The 16,311-nt window shown below is 27.4% G+C and overlaps 1 protein-coding gene across 4 annotated transcripts in view; it reads left to right on the forward strand.

Moving 5' to 3' along the window:
* Positions 1-16,311, forward strand: part of LOC112687376 (cGMP-specific 3',5'-cyclic phosphodiesterase) — a 105,892-nt gene that overhangs the window by 76,447 nt on the left and 13,134 nt on the right. For all 4 annotated transcript variants that reach the window (XM_025560039.1, XM_025560040.1, XM_025560042.1 and 1 more), the window contains 2 exons: positions 6,382-6,500; positions 15,849-16,007. In XM_025560039.1, the coding sequence (XP_025415824.1) occupies positions 6,382-6,500; positions 15,849-16,007 (278 nt within the window). The remainder of the gene's footprint in view (positions 1-6,381; positions 6,501-15,848; positions 16,008-16,311) is intronic.

Consider the following 16,311-nt stretch of genomic DNA (forward strand, 5'->3'; position numbering starts at 1 on the left):
ACCAAGATCCGGGAAAATTCAACATTTAAAGTTTGACTAATAATTTTTTTTTAAATAAAGATAGCAAATGTTATTTTTTGTCCGAAGTTGATAAGTCAATATATATATTATATTGACAACGATATCTAATTGTTAGAAGTGGACAGCACTCAACCTTCATTACAGCGATAGTTGTTCACTTTAACACCCCGAGCGCAGTGCGTAGGTTAGTATGTTAAATTAATACATTTTTTTTATGCATTAATTAATATTATAATTATAAAATGGATGCATTAATACATTTTAATTAACACAAAAAGAGTTGTGTTTTGATAACATATAAAATGCAAAAATCAGAGATCTGTTAAGCGGTTCTCAACGAGATTAAATTTTACTAGAATTCCAGGAATTTTAGTTAATACAAAACTTTTATTGTTATATAACATATAATAATTGTGAGCTATTTGTTTATTATCTTTTATTTAATTTGCTCGTATATAACATAATCCCAGAGGATGAACTTGGCGAAACAAAACGATCAATTAAGCTTTTGTTCTAGAAAATACACGTTTTCTATTGATGAACAAAGCGATAACCGTTTTAATACGATCTTTTTTTTTTTTTCTTCAAATTGAGAAAGGCTAAAATAAGGGTTGTTTTACACAATATATGGGATATAATATGTCAAGCTCATTGTTGATGCAACTAATGTGTAATGTGTGATTGAGAAAGCCATCAATCAAAACGTTCGCCTGAAAATCATGCATCAACGTGGATGTTAACCGAATACGATATTTTTCATTTCATTACCCAATACTAATAAATATGTGTGTATGTGTGTGTGCATACCTTTTTTGGACAACAACTGTTGTCAATCATATTGCCAGGTATACATATGTTCGTTTTCAATTTTATTCTTCACGGAATTCGACGTTTTCTCATTGTAAACGATGTCATACTGCTACAATGATATACTTTATGATACATATGATTGTACGAAAATAATTTATAATGGAAAAATAAACCCAATTGACGGTATAATTTTATATTTTTGTACAATTTTAGATAATGACTATCAGTGACAGCTCGTGCTTTGGTGCTCAGGAGCTTGTGAATCACCCAAAAAATTCTGTGAAAAATATGATAAAATTCCAATAGTATATTATAATTTCTTATTGTTAACATAGTTAAAAAAATAAGTTTTTGCAGCTTTTCGTGTTGAGAAGTATGTCTATTAGTGAATAAATAATTAGTAGAGCATACTTTTGATGTACTTCAGATGATCGTACACAAATTAGCTACATGAATAAACACGTCAGTTAGTAATTTGTAGTCGACTTATTTTTATTGTTGCGCGTATCGCATTGATTGTGAATACAACATTTTGCGTTTATGTTTCATAAATAATTAGTTTTTTTTTTTTTCAATTTTTATTTTATTTTACCGTCATGAAGATCATAAATAGTTTAAGAAAATGAAATGATGATAAGTGCATTATATGTACCTATAACCAACAGTAAAAATATTTTTTTTTTCCTACTCACATAAGTATCATACAAATTATTTGTGCATCACCTTATGTGAACATCATAAACCGCCACTGATACCTATAATATTTTTTGCAAACAATTTTTAAATGTTCTATGTTTATCAATGGTTCGTTTAAAATAAAAAAATGTTAAAAAATATTGTTTTTAGTTAAACTTTAAGAAAAAATCTTTACATGAGGTAATTGGTAAAAATTTAAATTTTTTATCAATAGATTACAAGTATAATGTTAATTTTAAGAATATTAAAGACAAAATTGTACAAAGTTTTAATTTGACCCATAAGTACGCGTTTGAGACTACAAAAACGGATGAGAAAAAATTGGGTCTTTTTGAGAGAAAAATACTTAGAAACATTTTTGGGTGAAATAAAAATGAAAAAGGTGAATTTAGAGTTAGGACAAATGATGATTTGAGAAGATTATTTAGATAAGCAAATATTATCGAAGCCATGAAGAGTAATAGAATAAGATTAATAAAAGAATAGGAAGGTTGGTCATGTTTGGAGATTTGAAGTGGTATTGGGAAACGTAACAAAATGGAAACTGAACAAAAAAAGAGTCCAGAGGATAACCCCGACAACGGTAGGCAAATAGAGTTGAAGAAGATCTCAAGGTTTTAGGAGTAAAAAACGCGTAAGAAATGTCTAGGGATAGGGAGGGACGTTTTTGTTGTTGTTGTGGACCTTAATGGTCTTTAAGATGCCTTTGAAGAAAAAAAGAGACATGATGATTATGTATACACATAACAAATATATATATGTCCTTTTTTACTGTCCTCCATTATCCATAAAACGTCTTAACTTAATTACTTCTCTTAATTCGTTGAACATTTTCTTCAATCTCTCCGTTATCTCAAAATCCAATTTTGAACAGGTTGTTATTATTATTGTTTAAATTATTCGGGAAGCTGGTTTTGTCATTTGAACGTCTTTAATTTTTTATATAACTCGCTATTGCTTATTGTTACTTTGTTAGTTATTTTTATTTTGTATTATTAATTTGTAAATGTAATGTAAATGTTAAGCTAAATAGTATATAAAAGTTATTTTTTAAAAAAAAAAAACATTACAACTATTTATTATAATTTGCGTGCATCAAATCATACGACCTTTTAAAATAATACTAGATTTATAACTAATATTAATAATCTAATAATAATTTTTGTAGTCTAATCAAAAATATTAAATTGTAAAGATTTTACATTTTATAAATTGATTTTTGTACATTTTAAGTATATTTTTGATTAGAACTAATCGTCCTATTGCAATAATTATTATGAGATTTATACTTAAAATTTTTAATGTAACATGTGAACGCTTTTAATTATACAATATTTTTGAATACTTGCAGAACTTATACTCCAAATATAAATATTAATCTTTTGTTTTACCTTAAAAATATTATTAAACATTTAACGTACAATCAGATAAAGTGATTTTCCCCCTTATAGTATTTAAATCAAAATAGCAATGCGTTAAGCATAGAATATTTATAAAAGTATTTCCGTGTCGAATTAAAATGGTTGTAAATTTGAAAATCTACACACTCATACAGTTAACATTATTATACGGTGAAGTTGTTGGTAAATTAAAGTACCATCTCATTTAATAACGTTTAAATACCGTAATTCACCACTTACTTATAAATGCAGATTACACACCGTTGCTGACTCGTGTCAAAAACCATTTACCACGATGAAAAATACTGTCAACAGAATCGTTGCCATCGTACAGTTGAAATCGTTTTCACTTTGGATTTATGATTGATGTCGTGCATAGATATTCCGTGATTAAGAACCCCACGTTGTGGGTTATTATAACAGTACGCATTTTGGACACATTTAAAGAAGCAAAACAAAATTGAATTATGTTACATTGTTGCATTTGTTGTTGATATCTGTTTAACTTGTATGTCTTGAGTGCTTGTTTTGCGTCTTACAAAAAAAAAAAAATACATTAAAATGTTGGTGTAGGAAGATGAGGAGTATAAAATATCAAATTTGAATACTATACAACGCTTAAGACAGCATCGGCAAATGTATACAGTGTACACACGTTTATACTTTGTGTTCAACGTGGAAAGGAATACTGTGTGGCGCTTTTCGTATAAATGTTCAGTTTCCAATGGAAAAAGCTTTTTTCAACGGAATCATCGGAAGTCGGCAACGTATAATGGAATAAAATATTGAAGTTTATGCTGCGGATGCTACATCTTTAAGAAATCTATTCAACGGCTCGTCGGCCTTGGATATTATACATACGTGCCTGATAATTTATCAACGATACATCCAACACTTTATTATGTTATATGCCTTATGAATTCATTTTCCTCGCTCAATTGTTCGCCAATCACTGAAGTGCATTGCAATTACGCGCCAGCTGTACATTGCACACGTATAGTCTTAACTTAGGTGGTATTTGATTACACAATAAGCTACGTATACCATATAGTACAAATTTAAAAAATTTTTTCATTTTACGAGTTGGGAATATTGTCACGGTAGCTTTTATGACAAAAAGAAAATATTAACAACGGAATTCTGAACAGAGTCCAGAATGCCATTGATTATAGTATTGCAAGGGCGATTTATAAGTAGATTTTTTCTTCTCGGAAACCCTTTTCGGAGAGGTAAAATTATTCAGGATATTTTAAATAGCTTCTTTATAAACCTTTCGAGTTGACAAAAGTGACTTTTTGAAAAAAATATTCACAAACAAAAAAAATGTTTATATAATTTCCGTTAAATGTCGATTTAAAATTTCAATTCTTACGTGTTCTTCGAACATATTTACAACAATCCGTTTAGATATATACATTTATAATTAAACATACTAACTACGACTTACTATTCAAATTCATTTTTATTTTTCATGTAAAGCGTTATTAAAGGCAAATATGAAGTGGAAATTGTGTTGGCATTAAGAGAACAAATTCATTATTTCCGCTATGTATCACAATAATATAATATTGTGTATTGGACTTTTAATTTTAAACTTCTATTTATAAAATTTACTATTTTAAGGATTTATTATTCGATATTCATGTAATAGAAAGCAAATGAATAATGAGCGTCACTAAATATGGTAATGCTTGCAATACAAATAGGCCAATAATGGACATTACAATAAGTTTAAGCTTCTGATTAAATGTTTACATATTTATTATTTTAATGAAATCCCTTTGTGTATTATTATACATTTTTATTATTATTATATTATTATTAATATAAACATAAAATATATGTCTAATGATTAAAAATTGTAGTTGACGTGTTATGTGTTTGACATAAATTAGCTTGAATTCTTAAAATTCAATTACAATAAATAGTAGGTTAAGAAACAAGATTAAATATAAAAATTTATAACTATTAATCTGTTTGTTTGCTACAGAATTTTTATTTTACAGACATGTATTTTAAAATACTATTGTATTATATATTCTTGTGACCCAGATGTGAATAATTCAATCAAGATAGATATGATGAGAAAATGTTTGAATCATTATGATTTCGATTTGTTAGCCAATTACTTTCTACGTATTTGAGCACTCAGTTTGTTTATTTTATTATTTTTATTGTTTGTTTATTTGTACTCTTTGTTATTTTTCTGAGAACTCCATTTTTTTTTAATTCCATTTTTAATTATTACCAATTTATTTGCTATGTTTATAAACGCGAAAACAATCTATATTATAATTTGAGTTCAATAAAAAGTTTGCCAACAAAACTTTCTACATTTGAGTATTTAATTTCAATAAATTATAAGAAAAAAAATTTAAATAAAAGTTTTATATTAAAATGAAAAATTCATATTTAATACAACGTAGCACATCTCTACATTGATTCAATTAACTCTATGCATTTCTAATTCAAAATTTAATTATAAAATGACAAATGTTTAGAATTTGTTTTCACAATTTAATAAACATAATATTATACATTATTGTGTTCTTTAATCATGATGATGCATTTATCAGGGTAATTATTAATTGTTGACTAGTTCGTGATTGTTTGAGTTAGCCGTGTCGTTGTTATTCGAATCGGTCAAATAGAAATTTGATGATTACAAATGAGACGTTATGATTGCTATCAGAGTCATATATTTTGAGAATTATTCTTTATAACGTGGCGCATAGTGTATGTACTGCGAACTTCGTTCCTTCTTAAACATAAATATTAATAACTCAAAATAAAGAAGTAGAAAAAAAAATATAGAACTAAACATTATACAAACAGTCAAAACAATTAGAGAATAAATGTGAATACACAGCATAAAAAATAAACCAATACGCTTTGCTAAACGGTTTGCGCCATTGTACGTGACTTATGTCAGAACTCGACTCGATCAAGGATAATAATTTCCGTAGTACAAACGAACAGAATCAAAACGTAAGATTTCGTAAACTGAAATCGCTATTTGTCGTTAATGGTACACTGCAGTATATAGTACGAACACCTTGGGGCAGATTCAGGGGGGCCCTAGGTGCCTCGGTTGCCCCCAAGCCTATACTTCTAAAAATTTTATATTGTTAAAAAAAAATTACTAACACAAAAACAAAAAAAAAAAAAAAACATAATATTATACTATCGACTATTATAGTTAGTATAAGTATATAATGTAATGTATAATAATTAGAAAAATAGAAGACTGGAATTTATGTTGTAAAATATGTTACAAAAGTATTTGTTATTAAGTCTTATGAAAATTATAACTTAGATCCCTCCCCCCCGAACAAGGTGTCTGGAACCGCCACTGCGGACACAAACGTTCCTGGGGCGTTTTCGGATATCGTGAAATGACGCGCGAGGTTTAAATATTCCAGTCTTATAAAATGGTATTGTTTTGTTTGCGCAGAACTCAGAGAAGCCGTTCACAAGGCGAAGGAGGAGGAAATCCAAATACCTTTCGGCGTCGGCGTGGCAGGGACAGTGGCGGAGACCAAGGAAGTGGTGAACATCAAGAACGCATATCAGGTACAAAACACACGCATCCTGTCCGGTTGTTAGGTAATGATTAAAATGATGTTGACGAGCGTCTTACTTCCGGCTGGATGTCACGACGTTGACGATATTTCACTGAAGCCGATAACGTAACATTATGCTAAACGTATCGGCAATAAACGTCGGCGGGACCCTTAATCGCATACATTACAGAACGACGATAACGACTCGGTTACGGTTTTCGTTACCCGGACGGTCAAAGGGAAATGATTTTTTTAAATAATAAAAGGGCACTCCCTTCCGCCGTCTGAAATAAATTATGCGTTCATCCAAACGATTACTCACAATATCTTTCTGCGGGTACGCATTTATCAAACGTTTATGCGGTGCGACCGTCGTGCGACACGCACCTGCAACGAATGAACCTGATATGATTCTTATCGAATTTTTTTTTTTATCTATTTTATATGAATCGGACTTCAAATGTTTTTCGATCCGGCTTTCCGTCACGGAATGTTTACCGCTATAGCCGTTTAGCAGTATTCCTTGTTCGATTCCGATTGAAATTTTCCGACCTGTATTGCTGTGGTCGCGGTAGATTGTTGTCAACTTCGCCTGCCAACAATAGTATTGTAATCGAATCCAAAAGATAAATCGAAATAGATTCGCGTTGTAGGTGACACCCGATTACCTATGGTTGGGAAAAATTGCCGGACGGAAGAGGATGAGGAAAAGGTGGTGGAGGTGGTCGCATGGCAATACTGAATACATTATTAATTGGTCATTGAATATGTAAATGTATACTATCAATAATGGCCACCGTCCACTTCGAATCGAATTACACACAATAATGGTTATAAAATATTATGTCGGTAATTACCGTTGACGGACATCAGTGATCGTTCATCGCGCTATATAGGTACTCATACATGTGTACATATGAATGTATTTATTTACATAAAACGTAATTCGGATGGCATTTAAAATTAATAGTACGAAACAAAAAATTATGCATAAAAAAAAAACATGAAATGTTAACTGATCCAATTATACATGTTCAAAAATTGTTCCTTAAATTATACGCGTTTAAAGAACACTTTTTGGAATTTCAATTTCGTTTTTATCAAATTAAATATTAATGTCCGTTATCGACCGTTTTGTTAACTAATTTTTACGCTTTCGTCGTCAGTTAAACGTATTCGAGTATTGCCATTATATTCTTGTGAATTGATCGTTTCTTTTTCATCGAGAACGCAGGCATAAATATTTTTTTCGTGGTATTTATATTAACAAAAATTCTATTTAAAAATACGTTTTCGGTTATTTTGTTGCAATACAACTGTTCATAGTTCGTTTCTATTCTAAAACACATTTTCACCACAGTCATCATAATATTATCAGTCTGCCACATACGCAATTTACAAATGTTAAAATGTGTTTCTTCTTTTAACGTTAAACATTAATTTTCTCGGTCGATATATGTGTTTTGAAACACAATAGTTTCCCTATGATTCGCATTTGCTATATATCTCAGCATAATATATTATGATGAAAGTCTTGTTTGAATAATCGAATAATCAAACAAGAAATAGCTTTTATTAAAAGACAAAATTTACTACTAAGTGATTCGTCTCACCAAATAAATTTATAATGATACACGTAACTAAGTGTTGCTTATTTATAAGTACTATGTAAAGTTAAAAAATGTATAATAAAGTTGAAGAACAGTAACTAAAATACAAAAGCTGACGGGGGAGATGGTTTTAGGATATTTCAGCGGAAGGACTAATAGGCGAATGGATATTTTGGTGAGTAAAAATATATTTTTATTACTTAAAAGAAAACAAAATTGAAAACTAAAAGTTAATATTGAATACCAAATTTTTCAAGTAACCGATAATGTCCTCTATTTATTAGTTCCCCACCTTTTTTTTAATGTTGTTTGATGTTGACATTTATAAAATTTCGACTTACTTCTTCTCTGTGTGATTTATCTTGTTTGTAGCAATATCCTTCGTTAACCAGTTTTGGTTTATATCGTTTTGATAATATATTCATTGTATGTTAAACAGTTAAAAATTTATTACTTAACAGTTAAAAATACCTGCTCAAATACTTATTTCGTTACTCGTTTGATTTGGATTGCAAAATTAAATCGTATTATACTTTACTAATGGTTAAGATATTGATTGTTTCAAGCTGGACTTGTACATAATCGCACGATAACAGATGCTATAAGACTGTTTAAAATCAGATAATTTTTATTTGTACAAAATGCCAACTATTGGCAATTATTGTTAAACATTTCACCTACATCTTTAGTTTTTACTTCATGCTTGTAGTGCAATATACTTTTACATTATTGCAACGTTCATTGTTTAATTAATCATAAGTAAATTATTATTTTTCTTCAAAGACCAAAACAAAATTCAATAAACCCATATGCCAAAATATCCATTCACCTAATAGTCCTTTTGCCAAAAAGTCTAATTACCGGGGAAGACGACTATAAAGCTTAACGTTTACACCCTGAATGTATTGTGTGTGTGTGTGTGTGTGTGTGTGTGTGTGTGTGTGTATGCACGCGCGCGCTTGTAAGAAAACATTGTGACATAATGTATATTTTTAATAAAATATATTTATATGCGGGGAAATAATATTATGTTGAATTTGTATTATCATATTAGATTCTGTTATTCAGTATTGTAAATATTACAGCACCCATGTATGTATAATATACCCATAAGAGAACATAACTCATATTATATTACGTTTTTAAATCAAGCTCTTGTGTACTTGACTTTCTTCTTAAAGTATGCGTAGCAATAGCTGTATGGTTATTTTCTTATTTAGAATTTACATTTCACTGCTAATATATTATTCACAGACCCAAATACAATATACTGAATATCGCATCAGAATAATATGTTTTCAATGTTTTGAACTAAAGTTTTCGACAAAAAAAAAAAAAAAAAAAACTGTGAAAAACTATTTATAACTTTGATTATTGTATTATGTTTTCATATTCATCTTCAAGGACCACAAATATAATGATTTAGAGGGACAGAAGAAAACCGAGAAAACTTTTCGACTACTAAGAAAAAAACTTTTTAACATTATTTCAAGGAAAAGTTTTTTATATAATGACATAAAGTTATTAGTCCATAAATTTGTAAAGCATAATATACTTCAATAATGTCTTGGTCAAACTTTTTATAATAAATAAAAAAGATCAATTCAAACAGTTTTTCAGTAAACAATTTATTTTACAAACACCTTATAAACAATTTATTTTGCAAACACCTTGATAACATTTATTTAATATACAATACTTATCTAATTTATAGAAAATTATCGTAGTTTCATTTATAAAACTAAAATTGTTTATTATTCAATTCATTTTTTTGTAACACAAATTTATGGTTTTCAAAAAATATCATTTTACGAGTGTTGCATATCAAATGATTTGGATCACTATGTATAGTTTTAAATTCATACGTTTTGTTAATTTTTAAATGTACCAACCAGTTAGTAATTGATTAGTAATGAATATTATACATATTATTATTTTTATTCCTTATCTATATGGCTAGTGAAATAAAATAATAATTTTTATAAATTATATTATTATAAAAACAAATATTATATTATTATAATTTTTTTATAAAATTGATTGGACTATAATTTTTAAAACTGATTTTCCGGTAGTGTTTTTTACAACAATGAGTATAGTTTGTATTAAGTGTATTTCAAATTATATAAGTTTACTATTCTAATTTTCTCCAATTAACTTATATTTTTTCAGAATTTTTCAGTATAGTATTCATTATTTATTTCATAATTTATTTATACGTACAGTATTATTGATTGAAATTAATAATTTTACAATCATTATTTATTTTATAATATATTTTTACGTACAGTATTATTAATTGGAATTAATAATGTTATTTTTAAATTTTTTTTTTTTAATCAGATAAGTTATGAATCAGTCAAAATTTAAATGACTAAAAAATGGTTTTAACTTTACAACTACATTATTGATTTTGATTTAAATTATCTAGCAACAATAAATTATTCGATAAATGTTTTAAGAAAAAATTAAATGCTTTTAAATATTCGTATCATTATTAAATTATCAATTGATATTCAATTATATGGATGGATGAAAAATTAAATTAAAAAATTACAACGTTTCAGACGTTTTAATTTGATTATTTAACGTATTTCATCTATAAATAATTTAAATGTTTGAATGTAATTTTTTTTTATTTGGTCACAGTTGATAGTTGGTTATATTATTATCAAATATGGTTCCGAGTCATAATAATAATTCATATAATTGACATAGTTTTAATATTTTTATTTAATACGCAATTATAATCATACTGATAAAAAATAAATTTTAGTTTTTGTGAAATCGATATAAGTACTTGAATTTTTGTTTCGATTATATATATTAATAAAATATAATAATAATGTTGTATAATATATTATACATTTTATATTTATGTATTTAGTTTATAATATAAAATAATAATAATTAAGAAACGGACTTAAATTTAAAATATATTTTTTAGCGGGTGACATAGGAAAATGTTTTTAAAGTACATAATTCAAATTATACAAAAGAGAACTTAAAATTGAAATATTTATTTTGCATCTTTTTAAAAAAAATTTTTATCTTTATTGGTTATAAAGCATTTTTTATATTTTTAGAGCATTTTTCCATTTTTTAGGTAATTTGTTACACATATTTTTTACTTAGATTTATGAAAAGTTTTAACAATATACATTAAAGGTTTTAAATGTTTTATTTTACCTCATAAATGAGTCATTTTTATGAAGTTTTCTAAGTTAAAAAAGTCGTGAGTGTTATATTTTTTTTTTAAATAAATTATTTATCAATCCCGGTTAATACTGGTTGGCAATCATTGAGACTTTAACAATATTAATTTACATAATATATTTATAAATCTATTTGCTACATAATTTAAAAAAAAAAAAACTATATAATGAAAATATATGACTGTAATGGCAGGCCGAAATCAGTTGGATAATTGTTTAACTCACACCAAACAACAAGAATTCCTCACAAATTTTGGCAGTCGATAATAAGTCTAAATTAACTCCAATGGACGAAACTTGTTTAATTAACACTGAACCTTCCATAGAGTTATTATTTTATACTATATAAACAGTCTTGCTTTCAATCAACTTTTAATTCTCAATCAACACTCGTTTATTCGTACTGAATGTAATCTATTGCTTGAAAATCTTGTCAGTACATATAAAATGAAACCCACACAATGATATATTTTATATTTTGTTATTTCTTAGTAAATAATTAATGATAATTGTTTTCGTATTGAACACACGTTTTGGGTTTCGATAAAATAAGATACTACTAAAAAAGTTTTACAGTACCTGACTAATTAATTCACATAAATACTCACACTTAACTGTATTTGGTCATCAAAAAAATATTTATACAACTAGGAATGTTTCAATACATTTTTCCGGTGGCGTATTTCGCTCAAAACATCTGTAAAAATTCTCAAATGAAGTTTTAAAATTCAAACGTTATCTCTAATCTTTTTAAATGTTTTTCCTTATGGAAAACTTTTATTCGTGAAATAGTAAACCTTAAACTTACAGATTTTTGTATTAACTCAGGAACCGGAATATATTTTTACGGCATTTTTAAATTAAAAGCCACGATAGTTTAATTTAATTATTAAGATGTATTAGTCGTTTTGTCACAGACGTGTAGTAATATAAGACTTAACATTTATATTGTACAGTCACATAAATTATTCATGAAAACATTTATACGCCATAAAAATATTTTTATGTTATTTCTCATACGACTAAACATAGATATTACAAATGGTAATGAGCAATAATAATTTTTTTTTTTTTATTTCTTATATTTAAAATTATTTTACATATAGTAACTATATCTGCAATAGTTAACTAGGTATATTTTGATTTTTATTTTTGCAGTTTTATAATTATTTGACTAAAAATAGATTCGGTGTTGTAAAAACAAATACCTTAGATTTATTTATACAATAACATCCACAATATTACGTTTGAACCTGTATATGTACTTGAAGTCTTATGAATTATGGTAATGAACATTTTTTTTATCATAGACGAAATACTAGTAGATTATGTGTCGACGCCAATGACTTTGAATTATTTATGTAAAAATAGCATTAATATTATTCAGTTAGATACATTTGAAATCATCTAGTTTATGTTCATACATATAGTTTAAAACCTATTCTAAATAAGTAACATTAACGAGTGCCATAAGGTAATATAATCGATTGGCGAAACGTCTCGGACGCCATCGGCACTTTTTATGCATCTAGAAGTTGACGTTCTCAGAGTCACACACTTTTCTGATGGGACCAAGGGCCGATGAGCACATGAAACATTAGGCGATAAAATAATCGTCGAAGAAAATTTTTATTTATATTTTTGACGAAAGAATATGTTTGTTTAGGTGTATGACGACTATAAGTACATTTATACACAAGTTTTCATATAAATTTTATTCATAAACTTTTCTTAAAAATAAAATACTCTGTTATAATATATATATATATATATACACACACCAGCTTATTTTAAACTCGATTTGTAATCTATTTTACTTTAATCTGTTCAGTGTATAAGATTTATTTTTAGTTATATTTTCCATTGACAAGACGTTTTAACGAATCTTCTACAAATCAATATACTTTTTCAATGGAATTTTTGGTAATATATGACAAAATAAGTAACAAATTATGTAGCCAAAATCTTAGATTTTCTTAAGTTATTTAAATTTCTTTAATGCTGATTTTTATATTGTCATATGAAATAAAAAAGTCATCGGTAATTGTTGTATCAACTTATTTGCTAAAAATCATTGAAAACTTCTGTTATATCTATATATTATATTTTATCTCCAGATAAATGTAGCCTATTATTATATATCATAATTTATAGTATTAATGTTATTGAAAAATATCATTGGTTTTAGATGTATAATTTCAATAGTAAAACAGTAGTAATTAATTTTATTTTTAATTCACAATATTCTTCCAGAAAATCAATATCTACAAATTATTTTCCATGCAAACTGCGGGTACCCTTATAATAAAAAATGTGTAAAATGTTTCACATTCAATTTTAGAAATTCGAGGTTTATAAACTCAAAAGTCTTATCGAGTTCTACGCTGTATATGGTGTGCCCACGTGTTTCTTTGTGTTTCCAAAGTGAAATATTCTTAATTAAAGGAACATAAACAAAATGATGTTACTTAAATATTCAATGAGCTATTTATTATCATATTATCTTGTAGAGAAATATTTTAATTGTAAATTCGTTCCGTTTTAAACAACCAGTGCAGTACTTATGTAATTCCGTAAAAAATATTATTAAATACTAAAAATATTAAACATTCACCATTATTAACCATATAGATTTCACCTAGTCTTAGGCCGTCGGATTTATTCATAGGGTATGTTGCAGAGGAAGAACCATCAGAAATACTGTTCTTAAATCAAAAATATTTCATGAAAATCGCTCACTCTTTGATTAAATATGAATGTTTTACACAATATTATTAACTAAAATATTTACGAAATGAAAGATACATAACATGATGATATTCGAGTGATGTTTACGAGTTTATTATATTAAAATGTAAAAGCAACGATGATGAATATTTGATTTCGGAACGAAAATTCTTTATCTATAATCGCATGCGCACAGCAAAATCATTAGTGAACGCTATAACGGTAAGCGTACGAAATTATATATTATTCAAGTGTATACAATTAAAATATATTAAAATCACATACGGGTTTGTAGCAGAATCTAGTACGACATTTCGTGGCAAGCATGTCAAATTCTAGATATTTTGTCATCGATACGTGCGAGGTGCGTAATTCTTACATCAATCGATCGTTTCGTTGGTCAAGTATGATCTTAAAATGTAGTACGATGACGTATCGAATTCGACTTCCGTGGTACCTACATATGATAAATATTTGGAAATCCGATAGTGTTTGCATACATATACGATAGTGTCTAACATTTCCAATACTATTATAGATATATTATGTTCAGGGACGTGGTAGAACTGGTAAAATAATATATACCAAAACGGTCCACAGCCCATCCAGCACCTTTTATATGAAGTACGCTTAGAGGATCTGCAGGTCTTAAATAAGCACTTTCATTTTATCCAACTCAATTAACTTATCGATATTTCTTTTGTTATTATGTATTCTTACTCATTTCTCACTAATCTGGGATACATTTTTTTTATTTCGTTAATATATTTTTTCGATTACAGATAAATATATCATATTATGTTGATAAAAATCAAAATAATCATCTTTAGAACGGCATTAATAATATCGTATACGGCAATCGGAAACCATTTTCTTCGATATTTGTTATGATTTACCAAAATGTAAATTTTAAAAAACAACACTCGTTTGTTGGCAACTAAAAGTGTGATTTATTAATTGTATCTAGTTAAAATATACACGTATCTATTATCTTTAAAAAATATGTCTGATTATTTGACATTTTTATCTGAATCTAGAGAGGTTTCAGCTAACCATATGTAATGTTTCATCAATCTCGATACTATATTATACTTCTAATTACTAGTGCTAATATAATTTGGGACGACGAATCCCGTAAATCTAAAAGCTGTAGTATAATTTTAGTTCATGCTTGCTAAAAGGACGGAGTTTAAAAATTAATAATCGTATACAATTTTAATGTACCTTATAAATATATACCTTAATTCATAAGTCTAGTGATCCTTAATAATCCTTCGATGATACTATATTACAACCATCGTTTTAACTCATTAAAGCGTTTAATAAATGTATTCATAACTTAAATATTAATAACATATTATATCTGTATGAAAATACCCCTAACCTCTAACGCTTCACTTGTACTTGCATATTTACACAATCATTCCATCTTACCCTTAACTTACGCTTGTATACTTGTATGTACTAAAACTATTGTTTTAAAAATTTGAGATAAGACCCAGACTAAAACTATGCGCCCCAAGGTATGTTTTCAAAAACTCATGCGGGCTAACTATAAAACGATCTTTATGTTTTTTTTTATCTTTATGTTTTTTTAAATTTAAAATGAGTTATTAATATAATTTCTATAAAAAAAAAAATTTAAAAATTTTGTAAGATTTTGCAAACGTTCAAAACGTTGAAACAATTCAAATTAAGTAAATACTCATACATTAAAAAAAAAAAAAAAAAACTGTTTTCGTAGCAATTAACGTGTGATTATAGCTTCTATAACATTTTATACCGATCGTTTTTTTTTTTTTACAGGACCCACGTTTCAACCGGGAAATTGACCACATGACGGGTTACAAGACTAATTTGATACTGTGCGTGCCGATCTGTAACTACGACAATGACGTGATCGGCGTGGCTCAAATAATCAACAAGACTGACGGAAGCAATTCGTTTACCGAGCACGACGTTGAAGTAAGTATGACGTCGGCGGTAATGCGTATTTATACGGTTTGGTTAAAAGAACAATTATGTCGTCGTCCTGTATAGCGTACAGGATGATGAAATTATCTACACCAAGGCTGCCCAATTTATTTGGAAATCTGGCTATAATTTCAATTTCATTTAGCTGGTGGGTCATCTAATAAACAAGACTTGCTTACGCTTACAATTATTTTATACAGATACAGTTTAAATCAAACAAAGTTTGCGCACGTTTAAATAATATATATAAAAAAAAAAAAAAACATCAATGGGACCTATGAAGGAGCTTATTAGC

This window comes from Sipha flava, unplaced genomic scaffold (assembly GCF_003268045.1).
Source record: "Sipha flava isolate LNK unplaced genomic scaffold, YSA_version1 34_pilon_pilon, whole genome shotgun sequence".
NCBI classification, from domain to species: Eukaryota; Metazoa; Arthropoda; class Insecta; order Hemiptera; family Aphididae; genus Sipha; species Sipha flava.